Here is a 20,506-nt window from a genome sequence, read left to right on the forward strand (position 1 = left end):
CTTCATAAGTAAACAAATTCATCCTGTCACTTTTACAAGTTTCAAAAGTTTTAAAAATCACAGTATAATAAATGATGAGTTTCTAAGACAACATTCCTTGAAAACTTCCATCCTTAAGGGAGTTAAACATCAGTCCAAATCAACCTACAAGAAGTCCACCTATTAAACAAAGGAAGACAGAAAATATTGCATGAAAATTTTCACACCGGTATATGCAATGAAATTACGTGGTACCTTCAGACGATAAATTTGATTCACATCCCCTCGAGTATACGCAACAACTCCCGAGACAGCCCTACGTTTATTTACGAGGAGGGTAGAAAAATTCCTATTCGTTACATCGCAGCCACATTCTATTAAGCCAATAGAGGTGCTTGCGAACGAGGGTAGCATTTAAAGGAAGCGACACGAAGCATCGATAGGAAAAGCATCGGGAACGTGACTTAGGTCCTTCCGTTTTTACGTATGCATCCGGCAACGCAGGGAATTCATTTACGTCGACTGCTAAGCGTTGCGATGAAGATTGAGAATGTCTGGATGAAAATCGCCCGCGGTTCTAGGCTTCTCATCGCAAAACGAGCCGTGCCACGGCAGATCTCAAGAGGATTCAACGATCCGTCGTCGAAAGACAATTTGCATTTTCCACGCCGAAGATGGGACACGACCCCCCGAAGATCGCTAAATTACTTACTGCACCACGTTCGGAAGGACCGCAGCATCATCGAGGACGAAACAAGAGTTATCGGGTTGGGTTTAACCCCTTGCTGTGTAATTTGTCGGGGGTGTTGGTAATAATTCGTGCTTAGAATATTAAAACAAATAATGGAAGTTTAAGTGTTGTTTCAATTTTGTGTTCTTTGTTGACTTTGCGAAGTATTGGACTGAATATTTCAAATTGAAATATAGTAAAAATTTAGGTGCGTCAATATGACGCACCTAAAGAAGGCGATATAAGTGCATTAATTTAGGTAAATTATGTGTGCGTCACATGTCACATAGTGACGCACATAAGCAAAGCAATATGAGTGCATTAGTTTAGGTAAATTATGTGTGTGTCACATGTCACATAGTGACACACCTAAGCAATGCAATATGAGTGCAAAAATTTAGGTAAATTATATGTGTGTCATATGTCACATATTGACGCACCTAAACAATGCAATATGAGTGCATTAAATTAGGTAAATTATGTGTGTGTCATATGTCACATATTGACGCACCTAAACAATGCAATATGAGTGCATTAATTTAGGTAAATTATGTGTGTGTCATATGTCACATATTGACGCACCTAAACAAAGAAATATGAGTGCATTAATTTAGGTAAATTATGTGTGCGTCACATGTCACATAGTGACGTACCTAAATAAAGCAATATGAGTGCATTAATTCAGGTAAATTATGTAAATCAAATGTCAAAGTTGTCAAAGTACAAAGAATTGAGAGTTGATTGCTTTCATATAAAAGATTGTTGTATTCTTTTTTTGAAACGACCTGTAGATTTCGTTAAACCTTGTTTTACATTGATATTGAAGTCATCTACAGATTTCTAATGGGTGAATATCTGCTTTACTCACTTATTGAGAGGACTTGCAGATTTCTCATCGGTACGTGAGAGTCTGTTTTACACCCTTATTGGAACAACCTGTAGATTCCTTATGGGTAAGTGAAAGTCTGTTTTACGTCCTTACTGAAGTCATCTACAGATTCCTAATCGGTACGTGAATATCTACTCTCGTACTAAAAGGACTTGCAGATTTCTGATCAGTACGTGAAAATTTATTTTGCACCTTTATTGAAATGACCTATAGGCTCCTCATCAGTACATAGAAACATGTGTTACATAATTATTGAAATGACCTGTAGATTCCTAATTGATACGTGTAAATTTGTTCTACTCCCTTATTGCAACAATTTCCAGAATCCTAATCGGAACGTTAAAATCTAATTTACACCCTTATTGAAAGAACCTGTAGATCCCTAATCGATATATGAAAATCTGATTGACTATACGTGTTACACAGTGTACTCCACAAACATTTGCGCTAAATATATCATTTTTCTAGTTTCTAAAAGTGTACAGAACTACAATATTTTCTACCCTTACTGAAACAACCTGTAGATCCCTAATTGATATATGAGAATCTGCTTAACTATACCTGTTATACAGTGTACTCCACGAACACCTGCCACAAAAATATCGTTTTTACCATTTCTAAAAATGTACAGAACTATTTCCTACCCTTACTGAAATAGCCTGTAGATTCCCTATCTATACGTGAAAATCTGCTTGACTGTACGTGTTGCACAGTGTACTCGACGAACACCTGGCAGAAATATATCGTTTTTATAGTTCCTAAAAATGTACACCAGGTATTTTCTAAAAGCACTTGAATTTCAACGGATTCACGAGCAGAATACCGTTAAGAACATCGAAACTTTCCGATTCGAACGAATCTCACAGTCTGAACGCGTCGTTAACGCCCGGAGCGATCGAGGAACTTCAATCGATATTGCAACCCTCGACGTTCCTTGAGTTTCAAGTTCTCAACTTACGGACGAGAAAATACAACCGCAACAAGGGGTCGAAAAAAATTCGACGTTGAAACTAGAGACGGAGCTAGCAAGAGGACGTTGATTGCACAGAATGCGAGGGTAAAACGAAAGTAAGCGTGCTCTCGATAACGATGAGAGTGTGTTGGATGCGTAGAGTGGCAGCTCAATTTATTTCTTGCCGCACAGTGAAATCGTTCGATAGTATCGGGAGATATGTAACCCGTTATCGATCGTAACAATCCGTGAACTTTCCGTTTCAGTTGCTTAGTCATCCTTAATAAGTCAGCTTGTCACGAGTCACGCCGGGATTACAATCTGCCTGTATTATTTTACCGGGTAGCATTCTCTTATCTGCTCATTGCACAGTTTCAAATAACTTGTCAGACCTGTAACCTGGACTTCGGGTTTGTTATGTCGTTCAAGGTGAGGAAGAGGCTATTCGAGATTTAATGTTTTAATTTGAAGGAAGGAGTCAGGAAAGTTTGAGGGTTTGGAGGTTTTATATTTCCTGTTTGTGGTTTATGGTTAATGCGGAGGTTTTGTTGAGGAAACGGTTGCAACGTAAAGGTTTATGGAAAGGAACATTTTTTAAATATTGTTGAAATTGAAATTTAGAAAATTTGAGGATAGGGATGTGAAGTTTTTGAAATATTTGGAAACTGAAATATTTAAAATTTGAAATCTAAAAAAATTAGAGGATTTGTGATGTTTAAGTGTCTGAATCTTCAAATTACTCAATTTTCATGCGACGAACCTTTCAAAGTCCTAAGTGCACAACTTTCAAAATTTTCAAATTTCCAAATTTCCAAATTTCCAAATTTCCAAATTTCCAAATTTCCAAATTTCCAAATTTCCAAATTTCTAAATTTCCAAATTTCCAAATTTCCAAATTTCCAAATTTCCAAATTTCCAAATTTCCAAATTTCCAAATTTCCAAATTTCCAAATTTCCAAATTTCCAAATTTCCAAATTTCCAAATTTCCAAATTTCCAAATTTCCAAATTTCCAAATTTCTAAATTTCTAAATTTCCAAATTCCTAAATTCGCAAAATCCCAAATTTTTATATTTCTAAAGTCTCAAATTCTCAAATTTCCATTCGCATTCTCATATTTCCAAATTTCACAAATTTCACATATTTCACATATTTCACATATTTCATATATCTCACATATTTCACATATGTCACATATGTCACATATGTCACATGCATCACATACATCACATATGTCACATGTTTCACAAATTTCACATATTTGACATATGTCACATATTTCACATATGTCACATATGTCACATATTTCACATACGCCACATATGTCACATATATCACATGTTTCACAAATTTCATATATTTAACATATTTCACATATGTCACAAATTTCACAAATTTCATAAATTTCATAAATTTCCAAAATCCGTAATCAGCAAACTACCATAATTATCAATGATATCCAATTTCGTAAAACACATTTCAGATGTAATTAAATATAAATGAAATTGGATGGTGTTTGCTGAGTGTTATTCCAGTTTATATACGTAACAGACAAAAAGACATAAACGCAGCAATGTGTCGATTATACAGTCACGAGATTTGTTCGTTGAATTGTCCCAATGCTCGTAAAAAATGTACTGTGATTATTTGTGAAATAGCACGTTTGGGACGAGATTCATCGCAGAGTAGATTACTTCTTTGACCAGAGAGCAATCAACGGGTCAGTTTGTTAAACGAATAACACCTCTTTTAACCTTCGCGCTTGTTAAAAATGCTTTTATAAATTGCACGGTGTTCGTATTATCTAAAAAATATATTATGTATTGTATTGCGGGAAACCTTGTTATGAAATACGTTATTAAAATGCTGCTGTGGTTAAAGAAACTATTTTTCATTTAGCAGAAATTTCTAAATGTACTTTTCAAACTTTCAGATCCATAATTTCTGAATTATTAAAATTTTCGATTTTCTGTATACTTTTCATATCCTCAAATTTTTCTATTTTCAAAACTCCAATTTTCAAGTCTATAATTCTCAAATTTCTCAATTTTCAAAGCTCCAATTTTCAAATTTTCAAATTTCTCAAATTTCTCAATTTTGAAAGCTCCAATTTTCAAATTTATAATTTTAAATTTTCAAATTCTCAAATTCCTCAATTTTCAAAGCTCCAATTTTCAAATTTTCAAATTCTCAAATTTCTTAATTTTCAAAGCCCAATTTTCAAATTTTCAAATTCTCAAATTTTTCAATTTTCAAAGCTCCAATTTTCAAATTCTCAAATTTCTCAATTTTTAAAGCTCCAATTTTCAAATTTATAATTTTAAATTTTCAAATTCTCAAATTCCACAATTTTCAAATTTTCAAATTGTCAAATCCTCAAATTTCTCAATCTTCAAAGCTCCAATTTTCAAATTTTCAAATCTATAATTTTCGAAGCTCCAATATCCAAATACTCCAATCTTTAAAATCAATAATTCTCAAGTTTCTATATCATAAAACCTTAACTTTTCAAATCCCCCATTTTCAAATTTCTAAATTCCTTAGTTCCTCAATTTCTACATTTCCAGTTTCCAAATTTGCCAAACCTAAAATCTTCAATCTTAATCACTTAATGATTAATTCATACAATAAATTATTAATATTACAGCATCGTCAAGAAATATTAAATCCTGAAATATTCACAATATTTAGTTACCTACTACTAATCACCGGTCAGCTAAATACCTGCCCAATAAATACCAGTCAGATAATTACCCGTTACGTAAATGCCGTTGATATAGTTACCCGTTTAACTATTACTTGTTTATATTAACTGATAAAATAAAGACGTAACATATGTCACATCCTCTTTAAACATTGTTCAAACATGTTTAAATCACTATAATCATCACAAATCATTATAAAATTATTTTGTATTCTATTGTAGTAGTTTTCTTTGCTTGCAGAGATTTATGGGATCATTTTCTGTAAAATAAATGTGTATAATTTTTGCAGTGATCGCAGTAAAAATTCTCAATCTTAAAAAATTGATTTTACTGAAAAATAAAGAATGATGGATATAAATTTAGAAACAATTTTCCAAAATACTTAGTAAAGTTCTATTACTAATAGTATAAAACATAACAAATATTAATTTCCTTAGAGATATGAAGTTATGTATTTATTGTCTCCTGTCCACCAAAAGTTAGAGCTACCTAGCATGAACCTAGAACTTTCTACCAGCGTCCATTAAACAACAAAAGCCATTACAATTTCATCGTTCATGGAATATTCACCGTAAAATTCAACGAAATATTAGTAACATCTCAAGACTTCTGACCAATAATTGATGTTCTCAACAATAACGCTTTCTCAACACGTACGCTTGCATCGATTATGCATGCATCAATCTATCTACCACTGACAAGACATGTACGTGCACGTATATATTCGTCTATAGCATAACCAAAGCACCAGTTCGGTTTCCAAACAGGTGCGTTCCTTTGATGACGTACGAGTATGTACAGGGCATCTGAAAATTATATATTGCAACCAGAATAACATTATTATACGTCCCCGGTAAATAATAATATAACGTGATGATAAATTGTTGAATAATTATTTTTGACCCTGATCTTGGAGTTCAAGGTTAAATATTTTTATTGTTGGATTCTATGGTACTTGATGTAGGAATTAAAAGTCTCGAAGGAACTGTGGGTGGAAACTCGTTTTATTGAGAAAAGATGTTAAATTTTTATTATTGTTCATGGAAGGTGCAGTGATGTTAAATTTTTATTATTGATAATAGAAGATGCAGTGATATTCAATTTTTATTATTGATCATAAAAGGTGCATTGATAATTGAAAAAGTAAGTGTCTAACACAAATTGTGTCAAAATCAAATTTGTTCGAAAAATCTTTTGTATGGCAAAATAAAAATATCGTCCATGAATGATTTATTGACAAAATGTGTCATAATTAATTGCCCAGAAATTAACAATAATTACAATGCTACTTTCATTCATATATTGGCTTTAATATGAATAACAACTTGATAATAAAAAAGTGATACAAAAGCTGATAACAATTTTTTTAACAAAAAGAAATTACGTTGATTTTGAAAATTATGGTCAAAGTAAATTTTGTGCTAAATTTCTTCAACAAGAAAAAATTGTATAGGCTCTGAGATTCAAGGTCTAAGTAAATTTTGTGCTAAATTTCTTCAACAAGAAAAAATTGTATAGGCTCTGAGATTCAAGATCACAGTAAATTTTGTGCTAAATTTCTTCAACAAGAAAACAGTATATAGGCTCTGAGATTCAAGATCAAAGTAAATTTTGTGCTAAATTTCTTCAACAAGAAAAAATTGTATAGGCTCTGAGATTCAAGGTCAAAGTAAATTTTGTGATCAATTTCTTCAACAAGAAAAAATTGCATTGGTTTTGAGATTCAAGGTCAAAGTAAATTTTCTGATAAATTTCTCCAACAAAAAATCACATTAACTTAGAGAATCCAGGTCAAAGTAAGTTTTATGCTAAAATATTTCCACAAAAAGAAACCACATAGAATCAGAAAACTGTGATGTATCACACAGAAAAATGTGATGTATCTGTAAATATTCTGCACACTTTAGTGAATGATTTTGTAGTGACAAAAATTCGAGTGGTGAAATCGTTTTGCCGAGTTCGCAAGATATAAAATGGTCAGAGTTTGCAACGGAAACGGGGGTAAGCTTCATCGGAAGAGGACGAAGGTTGATTCGCAACGTCTTGCTGTACCAGCATTCGAGATTTCTATCAGGACAACATATTTCCTGTACCACAGGGATGAAAGACGTAGTAGAAGAAGAAGTAGACATCGTTAATGTGGTTGTTCCGTTTATTAACTCTTATCTGTACCGAGTAACAAAAATGATTGTATATGAAGTACTGTTTGCCGCTGAATAAAGATCAGATCTATACTGGCGTGCATAATTACAGAACTATAGCCTTCCGCGTTTCTTGCATGGTCGTTTGAACATTTTATGATCTGAATATTTAGATATATGAACATTGAACACTTGAATATTCAAAGACTAGTATATTTAAATATTCTAACGTTGGAACATTCGAACAATTGAACATTTGAATATTTAAATGAACAATTGGACAATTGAATATTTAAATGAACATTTGAACACTTGAACATTTAACGATATAAACACATGAACATTCGAATAATTGCATATTTGTATATTGAAAAGAACATTTGAATATTTGAATATTCAAATATTTCAACATTTCAACATCTGAAATATTTAAATGAATATTTGAACACTTGAACATTTAACGATTTAAACACATGAACATTCGAATAATTGAATATTTGAATATTTGAAGGAGCATTTGAATATTTGCATGTCCAAACATTTAAGTACTTAAAATGCTCACATCGAAAATTAAAAAATGTAACAATTGAAAAATTTAAAAACAGATGAAATGAAAAATTAAAGGATCAAATAATTGAGAAATCAAAGATTTCAAGAATTGAAGAATAGTAAAATTGAAACCTTGAAGAAGTGTGGAATTGAGGAATTGAAGATTTGAAGATTTGAAAAATTGAAGAATTGAAGAATTGAAGAGTTGAGGAATTGAGGAATTAAGGATTTGAAGAATTGAAGACTTGAGAAATTGAGGAATTGAGGAATTGGGGAATTGAGGAATTAAGGATTTGAAGAATTGAAGAATTGAGGAATTGAGGAATTGAGGAATTGAGGAATTGAGGAATTGGGGAATTGAGGAATTAAGGATTTGAAGAATTGAGGAATTGAGGAATTGGGGAATTGAGGAATTAAGGATTTGAAGAATTGAAGAATTGAGGAATTGAGGAATTGAGGAATTGAGGAATTGAGGAATTGAGGAATTGGAGAATTGAGGAATTAAGGATTTGAAGAATTGAGGAATTGAGGAATTGGGGAATTGAGGAATTAAGGATTTGAAGAATTGAGGAATTGAGGAGTTGAGGAATTGAGGAATTAAGGATTTGAAGAATTGAAGACTTGAGAAATTGAGGAATTGAGGAATTGGGGAATTGAGGAATTAAGGATTTGAAGAATTGAAGAATTGAGGAATTGAGGAATTGAGGAATTGAGGAATTGAGGAATTGGGGAATTGAGGAATTAAGGATTTGAAGAATTGAGGAATTGAGGAATTGGGGAATTGAGGAATTAAGGATTTGAAGAATTGAAGAATTGAGGAATTGAGGAATTGAGGAATTGAGGAATTGAGGAATTGAGGAATTGGAGAATTGAGGAATTAAGGATTTGAAGAATTGAGGAATTGAGGAATTGAGGAATTGAGGAATTGAGGAATTGAGGAACAGAAGAATTGAACAATTGAACAATTGAAGAATTGAAAAATTGAAGCATTGAAGAATTGAAGAATTGAAGAATTGAAGAATTGAAGAATTGAAAAATTGAAAAATTAGAAACATAAAAATTTGCAAGATCTCATAAACAAAACTATACAGTCATTAATATACACCAGTATTTACCACCTCTTACCCACGTCAGGCGACAGAAAAATATACTCTGTAATCCAAGCACTATTTATCAGGAGATAAAGATGGAGCCGTACTGTCATAGATTATCATCAGACAAGTAGTCCTTAATTTTTCCTTAGTAACCACTTTCTATTAGTCTTCAATAATTTGATTAAATGAAATATTGAAGAAATGTGTCACTATATCTTCAGCTTCGATCAATATAATTTGTGCTAATCTAGATCATCCACACATCATAAATTTTCTTGACCAACCTAACTAGTCTTTAGAAGCGTAAACATCCGTTTCATGTGTTAACATATTTATAGTTCCAGTCTGCTGATAATAAAACTATGCTTATACTGAAGGCAATAGATGGGTCTAGGTATTTGCTAACCTCAAAAGTTGGGAATTTAAGGATTTGGGTATTGGGAAATTTAGGAACTCAGCAATATGAAAATTTTAAAACTCAAAAATTTATACATAGATTATGAAGTTTGGGAATTTGGAAATTGGAGAATTGAACATTTGGAGAATTGGAAAATTAAAACAATTCAAAATCTAAAAAATTGGAAATTTGAAAATTTAGATACTTGGAAACTTGAAAACTTAGAAATGTGGATATGTAGGAACTTGGAAATTTGAAAATTTGGGAATTGGGAAATTTAGGAATTGGGGAATTGGGAAGTTTAGAAATTTGGGAACTGGGAAATTTAGAAATTTGGGAATTGGGAAATGTAGAAATTTGGGTATTAGAAAATTTAGATATTTAGATAGTAGGAAATTTAGAAATTTGGGGAATTGGGGAATTGGGGAATTGGGAAATTGGGAAATTGGGGAATTGGGGAATTGGGGAATTGGGGATTTGGGAATATGGAAGTTTGGAAATTTGAGAGTTTAGGGATTTAGAAATTTGGGAATTTGGAAATTTGGAAATTTGGAAATTTGGAAATTTGGAAATTTGGAAATTTAGAAATTTGGAAATTTGGAAATTTGGAAATTTAGAAATTTAGAAATTTAGAAATTTAGAAATTTAGAAACTCAGAAGCTTAGAAACTTAGGAACTTGGAAACTTGGAAACTTAGAAACTTGAAATTTTAAAAATGTTAAAATTAAAAATTTGTGATCAAAGATATTGAAAATTTAATGATTACAATATTTAACAATTGAAACATTTTACGACTTGAAGAAATAAAAGTCTATTTTGAACTACAAAACCTAGAAATTCGTTCATTAAAATATGTTCAAACCTGCACACTCCCAAAAGACAGACTACTCTCTTACACTCATCCCAATTAAAAAGATGCCTACGTTTCACCTGAGTGTACCTGCTAAATGCAATTAAAAGCACGATTCAGAAAATTTATTAGCAAGCTTACAAAACAAAATCCCCTGAATACCACGGAATATTAAATTCACGAGCACAAATAAAAACAAAAGGTCTGAGATTTTAGCGCGTAACAGCTTATTTCATACGCTTGGAAAATTAGACTAAATTAAGAGTATTTAACCCAGCGCTCGCGGCAACAGTTTCAGAAGGAAAATTCTGTGTTTTAATTAGCGGCTTTTCACGAATAGCACCACTAAAATGGTCGATATTTGAAAGCCCTTATAAGACAACGTCTAAAGGTTTCGACTCACCACGCTAATTTAGTTACAAATAATCCGTTTCAATTGTATTTTTTGTGATTGCTGTCGAAATTAGGTCATCTTCAATATCGGTCTCGGATGTCATTTATTAGGTCTTAGATTAAACACCTAAGTATTACCTAATACCTGAGTTAAAATGAATAATCTAAAATTGGTAGAGTGACCTACATCATCACTTTCCCTAGGGAATCCCACCCTTATCAGTATTGACGACGAAAATTTTACTTCGTACTAAAATTGAACCATTTAAGTACCCCAGACATGTACCTTATCTTTATTACCATTTTACTTGAACATAAGATAGTATTACATGCATGAAAGCTATGCAGCCAATCCAAAATACAAATTCCTGAAATTGCTACAAGGTAGCAATCAAATATCTATCTTTATATTTCTAGATATAAAAGAAAAGTTGTATGTATCATTTGATATTTGATACAGTACAGTTTGTGTTGGGTCTTAGAAGGCAATACCATGGCAAGCGGATTAGACCTCGACCCAAGTTTCTATTGATACAATAATATATCGTTTTCACTTTATCCGTACACTTTGTGGAGGTTCAAGTCAATAGGTTACCTGTAGCAGCAGGAGTTGTTACATCCTACCGAGTATTTTTAGTTTATTATTATTCACATGTGCTTGCCAGAACCCTTAATCTTAGTAGTAGAGTCCCTCATTTGCAGTCTCCTATTTCTTGTTGATATCGCTTTTATTACTTCCTACGGTCACTTTTGAGGAATAGACCACCGCAGTCACTCGGTTTTTCATTTCCACCCGAATTTGTGTACCCAATAGAAGTCAGGAACTGTTTCTCGCAGCCTTGTTCGTAAAGATTGTATACTCATGCCTTCATCTTGTGAAATAAACAATCGAATAGATAGACACGAAATAGACATGAGGTTCAGTTTGGAACATCGGATACATAGGCACGTTTGTACATTTCAGAACATCGGATACACAGGCAGTCGAGGATTTGGAGATTTGGGGATTTTGGAATTTGGAGATTTGGGGCCTTTGAAGATTTGGAGATTTCAGAATTTGGGAATTTGGGAATTTGGGAATTTGAGGATTTGGAAATTTGGGGACTTGGATATTTGGGGATTTGGGGATTTGGGGATTTGTGAACTAGGGAATTTGGAAGGTTGTGGATTTAGAAATTTGGGAATTTGAGAATTTGGGGACTTGAGAATTTGGGAATTTGGGAATTTGGAAATTTGGGAATTTGGAAACTTGGAAATTTGGGAGTTTGGGAATTTGGGGACTTGAGAATTTGGGAATATGGGAATTTGGGAATTTGGGAATTTGGGAATTTGGAAATTTGGAAACTTGGAAATTTGGGAATCTGGGAATCTGGGAATTTGGAAATTTAGAAATTTGGAAATTTAGAAATTTAGAAATTTAGAAATTTAGAAATTTAGAAATTTAGAAATTTGGAAACTTGGAAATTTGAAAATTTTTGAACTTAAGAATTTGGAAATTTGGGAACTTAGAAATTTGGAAGGTTGTGGATTTGGAAATGTGGGAATTTGGGGATTCGGAGATTTGGGAATACTGAAATTTCTTAATTTGGCAATTTGGAAAGTTGTGGATTTGGAAATGTGGCGACTTAGGGACTTGGGAATTTGGAAATTTAGGGATTTAAAGTTTTGGAAATTTAGAAATTAAAAAATTTTGAACATGAACAATTTTTCTCGAGTAAACAGAAAAAATACTTCTCCAATATATACAATTGAAAATTTACAAATACTCCAATTTTTAAAACCTATCATGTATTCCTTGTATTAATAAATTCACATTTAAAGTTACTGCGCATATGAAAATCATAAAAAAACAAATAAAGTATGCCTTTCCTCTAAATGTTATAATGATCACTTTAAAAATACTTCTATAAATATCTCTGAACTTTAAATCATACACTAATAACATGTATTGAAAAATGTTACTAAGGATGTGAACTCTGATAATATATTTCAAAGTCAGTAAAATCTAAGTACGCAATTTATCGCTAACTTAACTAAATTTCAAAACGGAAGAAAGCAGAGACACCATTTTCTTAGGGAAAGCTGGGATGATAAATTAGGAGAGGATGTTGGTTCGAGAATTATGAGGACTTTATGTATTTTCGCGCTGCTGAGCTTCGCAGCTTAACACAACCCGTGATGAATGGTTTGAATTCCGTAGAATATTAGGCGTTGAAATCACGTTTACCAATGAACACACGTATGTTCTTTCATGCAGCAGCAGAGAACAAAATTGGACTCTTGTGATTAACTTGTCACTTGGTACAATTCGTTTACTTTGAACAATTTGCCATGCAAAAGATGTTTAAGCGATTAAAAATTATTGTACTCATTTATGCTAATACTTAAAAATGAAAAAAGTATGGTCGGTGGTTCATATAGAATTTTTATATTTTTGTAGGTTAATCGCATAATCAAGGTTCAAGATGCAGTAAAACAAAGTTTGAATTATTAAGGTTACTATACCCGAAAAAATGTTATATGTGGATTGCAATATGGGTCATATTTCAGAACGATTAAACAACGCGAAGAACTAATATACATATCATGTAAGGCCCAATATTCATAAGTGGACAGCAGATTGAATAATTGTATGCCACCGACGTGTGCTTTCTACTTGTACTTAACCCTTTCGCGCCGAGCGCCGCATAGATGCGGCATCCACTCGACGACCTGTGGGTATGAGCGCCGCATATACGCGGCATCCGCGCCACGACTTTTGGGTATGAGCGTTCTGTTCCGTGACGCTACTTCGGCGAACGGGCCTGCCGTAGCGACAGGGTTAATGATGTTTCTAACTGTGTTAGGAACTGTATGGGGATGTTCCACATTCCCAAATAAACAACTTTTCAAATTCTTAAGTTCCCAAATTTCCAAATTCCCAAATTCCCAAGTTCCCAAATTTCCAAATTTCCAAATTCTCAAATTCCCAAATTCCCAAATTTCCAAATTCTCAAGTTCCCAAATTACCAAAACTCTAAATTCCCAAGTCTTCCAATCTCCAAATCCCCATATCCCCAAATCCCCAAATTCCCACATTTCCAAATCCACAACCTTCCAAATTCCCAAGTTCCCAAATTTCCAAATTTCCAAATTCTCAAGTTCCCAAATTCCCAAATTACCAAATTCTCAAGTTCCCAAATTCCCAAATTTCCAAATTCTCAAGTTCCCAAATCCCAAATTCCCAAATCCCAAATTCCCAAATCCCAAATTCCCAAATTACCAAATTCTCAAGTTCCCAAATTCCCAAATTTCCAAATTCTCAAGTTCCCAAATTCCCAAATCCTCAAATTTCCAAATTCTCAAGTTCCCAAATTACCAAAACTCTAAATTCCCAAGTCTTCAAATCTCCAAATCCCCAAATCCCCATATCCCCAAATCCCCAAATTCCCACATTTCCAAATCCACAACCTTCCAAATTCCCAAGTTCCCAAATTTCCAAATTTCCAAATTCTCAAGTTCCCAAATTCCCAAATTCCCAAATTACCAAATTCTCAAGTTCCCAAATTCCCAAATTTCCAAATTCTCAAGTTCCCAAATTCCCAAATTCCCAAATTACCAAATTCTCAAGTTCCCAAATTCCCAAATTTCCAAATTCTCAAGTTCCCAAATTCCCAAATCCCCAAATTTTGCAATCTCCAAATCTCTAAATCTCCAAAATCCCCAAATCGCCAAATTCCCACATTTCCAAATCCATAACCTTCCAAATTCCCAAGTTCCCAAATTTCCGAATTCCTAAATTCCCAAATACCCAAATCTCCCTATCGCCAAATCCTCAAAATTCCCAAAATCCCCAAAATCTCCAAAATTCCAAAATCCTCAACTTCCAATTTACCATATAAAGTAAATTGATTATAATCAATACAAACTGATATAGCATATACTCAGAACGTAAATTCCACCTGAATACCTCACAAATATCTCTAAAATGACTGCCCTGCGAATCAAACTTCTGCATACACATACAGAACACAATATCTCATAGCACCATCTCAAACTATCAACAAAATATTTTAAGAACTGTCGACTATAAATGATCAAAAGCACCGAAGAAATGCATCGACCCTGATCAGAATTTCAATTCCGTGAAAGTAAACCCGCGACAGCGATCAGAAATCGTTCCGGTATCTGAAGGTGGACCGTTGTTCCCGTTGAGCCAAGAAACGTGACGGTCGTAAAGGATGAAAACGTGAACGCTTTAGGGGATTAACGGAATCTCCAGTTAATTATTCTCCAGCGAATCAACTAATTATCTTTGCCCTCTCGTCCCACGTTTTCTCGTTTTCTCCCTTTCTTTATTCTCCTCGGTCGAACTTAACCGAGCGAATTGAGCGCGTCCGTCTAGTGTAGTTTCTCGGTCGATATTCCTGTCCGCTTTCATCGTAACTATAGCAACCCCGGTTCACGAGAAAAGACCTTCCGAACTCGTCTGTTCCGAATAAAGATTCGTCTTTAATTATAATCTTTGACCTAGCCAGGGGACCCCCTCGGCTTCCGGTTAGAACAGACACGTCTACTGCCTTCGACGCCGTAATGATTCCTTTGTGTCTTGTAATCAGACGTCCTCCTTTAACGGCCATGTCCGTCCTTTCGTGAGAACCGTTCCTAATTTGCCACGTCAATTTTTAACGACTCGTTAGTTCTTTATAGCTGCTACTATGTTTAATACCGGCCAGATTGGAGATCTATGCGCGCAACTTCTGACCCGCTGCACCAGAATCGTACTTTGAGGCAATTCTTTACTTAGAAAGTTTTGTTCTTCATTTATTTATTCACACTATTGTCTTCAGCTTTCGGAATTTGGTAATTTGCAGGTTTTCAAGTAGGTCTTAGGCTGCAAGTTTTTAGGTGTACATTTGGGGATTTGAGAATTTAGAGTTGGACACTTGGGAAGTTGAAAGTTTGGAAATGTAGATATTTGAGAATTAGAAAATTTAAGAATTTGGACGTTTGGACCATTTGAATACTTGGTGGTCTGGAAATTCGAGAATTTAGAGATTGGGACATTTGGAAAATTGGAGATTTGAGAATTTAGAGAGTTAGACACTTGGGAAGTTGAGATTTTGGAGATGTGGACATTTGAGAATTAGAAAATTTAGGAATTTGAAGATTTGGAAATTTTCAGCCCTTAAATTTCTACATTGTCAAGTTTCCACCCTTGCAAATATTAAAACTTCCAAACTTCCGTATTCCCTAATCCCCAAATCCCCAAATTCTCAATTTCCCAAATACCCAAATCCCTAAATTTTCTCATCCTCAAGTGTCCACATCTCCAAACTCCCACTTATGCAAACCCCTAGATGCTCACATTCCAAGAAAAGACTAACCCTGTTTACATATCATCCCCAGTCATTTATCACCAGTTCGCAAAACAGTGAAAGACAACTAGCTCGCCCCCGCAATGTATCAACATTTGTTTATTCCACCAGGGACGTCTGATTAAGTGCACCCTCACAGACTCGTCTAATTGAACCATCACTAGTTTCCAGATAAGATGTTCGCAGACTCCATTCGAGAACACAATAGAGTTGGAGCACTGCGTGCGAAATTATCTGACATTGTGCTATTATGGTCGGCAGCAGTCCCTCGATCTCGTAGCCCAACAAGCGGCATCAGGAACAAGAGGGATGCAAAGGGACAATCGTTAGAATAGGATAGACACCAACAAGACGTAGAAGTTGAGATGGTGGCGAGAATATCCGTGTAAAAGGGGTGGAAGAGGGTTAGGAGGAAGAAGGGAAACGGAGTTTACGTTTATCTATACCAGAGATCCATAAACTAATTCCATTAACTTAAGACTTGAAGTGTGGGGTCTATTAAGAGAGGTAATTAAATATAACCTGTGGACGGGTGAATTGGATGATCAACTTTATGAGATATTAAAATATAGATTTGGTGAAAGCAATATTTGAGTGTTCGAATATTCAGGTATTCGAGCAAATAAAATTTAAACCTTCAAAACTGTGCAACCTCTTGTTCTATAATAACGTGACGCACTCGTGACGCATACTACATTTCGAATGATGAACTAGCCTCGTATTTTCACTGCAATTTTAGGTTCAATTCTAATTATCTGTATAATGAAGTGTCACTGAATGTATAATACCTATCTCTAAATTTTCTAATTCTCAAATATCCAAATCTTCAAAATCTCAACTTCGCAAGTGTGTAATTCTTTAAATTCTCAAATCTCCAATTTTTCAAATGTCTCAATCTCTAAATTCTCGAATTTCCAGACCACCAAATGTCCAAGTGGTCCAAACTCCCAAATCCTTAAATCCTCAATTTTGCAACTCTCCAAAACCCAACTTCCCAAATCCTTGAATCTTCAATTTTCCAACTCTCCAAATCCCAACTTCCCAAATCCTTAAATCCCCAATTTTGCTAATCTCCAAATCCCAACTTCCCAAATCCTTAAATCCTCAATTTTCCAACTCTCCAAATCCCAAACTCCCAAATTATTAAATCCTCAATTTCCCAACTCTCCAAATCCCAACTTCCCAAATCCTGAAATCCTCAATTTCCTAACTCTCCACATCCCAACTTCCCAAATCTCCAAATCCTCAATTCCCCAACTCTCCCAATCCCAACTTCCCAAATCCCCAAATCCTCAATTCCCCAACTTTCCAAATCCTTAAATCCCCAATTTTGCAACTCTCCAAATCCCAACTTCCCAAATCCTTAAATCCTCAATTCCCCAACTCTCCAAATCCTAACTTCCCAAATCCCCAAATCCTCAATTCCCCAACTTTCCAAATCCCAACTTCCCAAATCCTTAAATCCCCAATTTCGCAACTCTCCAAATCCCAACATCCCAAATCCTTAAATCCTCAATTTCCTAACTCTCCAAATCCCATCTTCCCAAATTCTCAAATCCTCAATGTCCCAACTCCCAATGTCCACCTCTCCATATTTCCAAACTCAAACTCCCAACTTCTTAAATTCCCAACTTGCAAGTTGAAAATCTTCGAAATTTCGCGATCAACACAGCAATAATTATCGAACATCATCATCCACTGCGGCATAATTGTCGCAGTAATCGGAGTGTTCGTGGTACAATACCAAGATCCGCAGTAAGCCCGGCTTCAGATTTAATTAGCTCAGAATTCAGATGGTCGGGTCGGAATCCCACGGTTAAAAGTTCTCGACACTTTTAATTTAAATCCGGTTCATATCTGGAGCAGGAGGAGAAAATAGCGTCGGACGATGGCGCGAATAACATCATACAAACGGTGCCCCATTAATTAAATTCCTTCCAAGGAGTTTTGCAACCCTGTCGGGATGGATACCGCGAACGAACGCAGCTTGGTTCATTAGATCCGACTGAATCCGGTATCGAAAATAGTTTCGTGTTCAATGTGCGTTCAAAACGTGCCGTGGAATGTCGGCTTTGTGTCGTTTATAGAACACACGGAGAAATTATGCGCACGGACTGAAATTATACTTGGATGTCTACCGTGTTGGCTCTGGCTTCGTTTTAGAAACGTATTAAATAGTTTCTGGGAGAGAGATGTATTCACGATTTAATCATTTCGTTTCTAATATCAGAAGCAGGTAACAGTGCTATACGTGTTTCTGAACATCGAATGATCACTATAAATTTTGAGCACTTTTCACGCTTTTAAAATTAAACAGTCGGTACAAATGATATAATTTATTAGCTATTATCATATTACTACTGTTTCAAATTGTAATTGTAATAGACTTTGGATATTTAGGAATATTGGTTAAGTTTGGTTAGGTTAGGTTAGGTTTAGTTATTTAGGAATTTTAGTATTCTGAGAATTTGATTATTTAGCAATATTAGTGTTTTGAGAATTTGGATATTTAGGAATATTGGTTAGGTTAGGTCAGGTAAAGTTATGTTTGGTTATTTAGAAATTTCAGTGTTTTGAGAATTTGGATATTTAGGAATATTGGTTAGGTTAGGTTTGGTTATTTAGAAATTTCAGTATTTTGAGAATTTATATATTTAGGAATTTTATTTTGAATTTTGATTGATATTTTGAAAATTTTATTACTTAAATATTGCAAATTTTTGCTTCCGAATACAAATTTAGGAGATTTGAAAATTTTACAATTTCAGACTAGAGAAACTTCGAAATTTTAACTTAGAGCAATTTTTGAAGAATTATCAAATTTAGTAATTTTAGAATATTTTCTTATAGAATATTTAAAAATTTAGAAAGTATAAAATTTGAGAAGCTCAGGAAGTAAATTCGTGAATTTGAAAATATGTAAATTTATGAATTTGATTTGGACTGTAATTTTGTACTTTGTATTGTAATTTACAGTAGAAGATTAATTTAGTCGAATAGTTAGATTAATTCAATAAAAACAAAGTCGCAGGAAAAAAAAGAAAACCGATAAAATTAAAGTGGGAGTTCAAAATGAAATGCAAGTTTGGAGGTTATTAAATATAATCAAAGCAGATTATTGCACATTTTCTCAGAAAAAGAAAGTAATTTAGATTTAAAGAGAAAATAATGTTGCAAGTTCAATTTAATTAAATAAAAACAAAATTAAAAATGAAAAGAATATTCTGAGTACCACTGAAGTGCAGTAGAAATGAAATTCCACATCAATTACTTTTCGTCCTTGATCTCGGATTTTGTTAAAAATGAAATTATTGTGCAGTTTACGTGAAATTAAAAAAGGTTTCAGTCATCATTTTTTTATAGATTTAATATTAAGAATGTATAAGTTGCACACACCGTAAATGATTATATATATATAATAAATGAATACTTACATATTATTGATTAATACATACATTATTAATTATTAGATTTATTTATGTATTTTTTTATACAGCTTTCGTAACAACTCAAATATAATTTCCAGTACAATTTCAAATATAATATTATAAATTTATTAGTATTTAAAAATTGAATTTAAAATACATGTGAACAAAATGGCAATGAAATTTTTCATCTGCCTGCAAAATTGTCCTTATTTCTCTTCGCGTCAACACTAATCAGTCTTAAATAAAGCTTCCTTTAATTGGATTTTAAAATCCTGATTAAAGGAAGTTAGAAAACCGTCAGATATAATAAAGGTAGATTATACCTTCTACAACGCGAAGAATCCAATATCAGATAAAGTAAAAATTGTAGCGATTAAAACTTCAAGAGAAATTTTCTACGCGATTTAACGAATTGAAATAGAAATTAATATCCACAGGAAAGAATCCACTAAAGTGACCATCTGTGAAACTGAATGACCGATAAAGATTTTTAATGCATTCCACTAATCAAGTTTGATAAACGTAAAAATAGATAGTTCAGAAAAATAAGTAACTTTAGGAATATTATATTTTTTGAGTTTATAAATTTTTTAGTTTTTAAAGGCAGTATTTTTGTTTTAATTTTTTTACGGTTTCGAGAATCAAGTTACTGAATTTCTAAATTAATACATTTCGAAGTTTCTAAATCACTAATTTTTCAATTTTTCAATTTTTCAATTTTTCAATTTTTCAATTTTTCAATTCTTCAATTCTTCAATTTTTCTATTTTTCAATTTTTCAAATTCACAAATTTCTCAATTTTTCCATTTTTTCCATTTTTCCATTTTCCCATTTTTCAATTTTTCAATTTTTCAATTTTTCAATTTTTCGATTTTTCAATTTTTTCAATTTTTCAATTTTTCAATTTTTCAATTTTTCAATTTTTCAATTTTTCAAATTCTAAAATTCACAAATTTCTATGTGACGAAATTCCAAAATCTCAATGTTTCTAAATTTTCAAGTTTTGAATTCGTCAAATTCCCAAGCTTCTAAATTTCTCCATT

At 33.3% G+C, this 20,506-nt stretch overlaps 1 protein-coding gene across 12 annotated transcripts in view; it reads right to left on the reverse strand.

The window, feature by feature from the left end:
- Positions 1-20,506, reverse strand: part of Atg16 (Autophagy-related 16) — a 792,563-nt gene that overhangs the window by 745,425 nt on the left and 26,632 nt on the right. Inside the window, exon 9 of one of the 12 annotated variants that reach the window (XM_012288724.2) lies at positions 130-159. The exons of the other annotated variants lie outside the window; for them this stretch is intronic. Coding sequence (XP_012144114.1) covers positions 145-159 — 15 coding nt within the window. The 3' untranslated portion in view covers positions 130-144. Of the gene's footprint in view, positions 1-129; positions 160-20,506 lie in introns of those variants that run through there. 12 annotated transcript variants of the gene reach the window in all.

This window comes from Megachile rotundata, chromosome 14, assembly GCF_050947335.1.
Source record: "Megachile rotundata isolate GNS110a chromosome 14, iyMegRotu1, whole genome shotgun sequence".
NCBI classification, from domain to species: domain Eukaryota; kingdom Metazoa; phylum Arthropoda; class Insecta; order Hymenoptera; family Megachilidae; genus Megachile; species Megachile rotundata.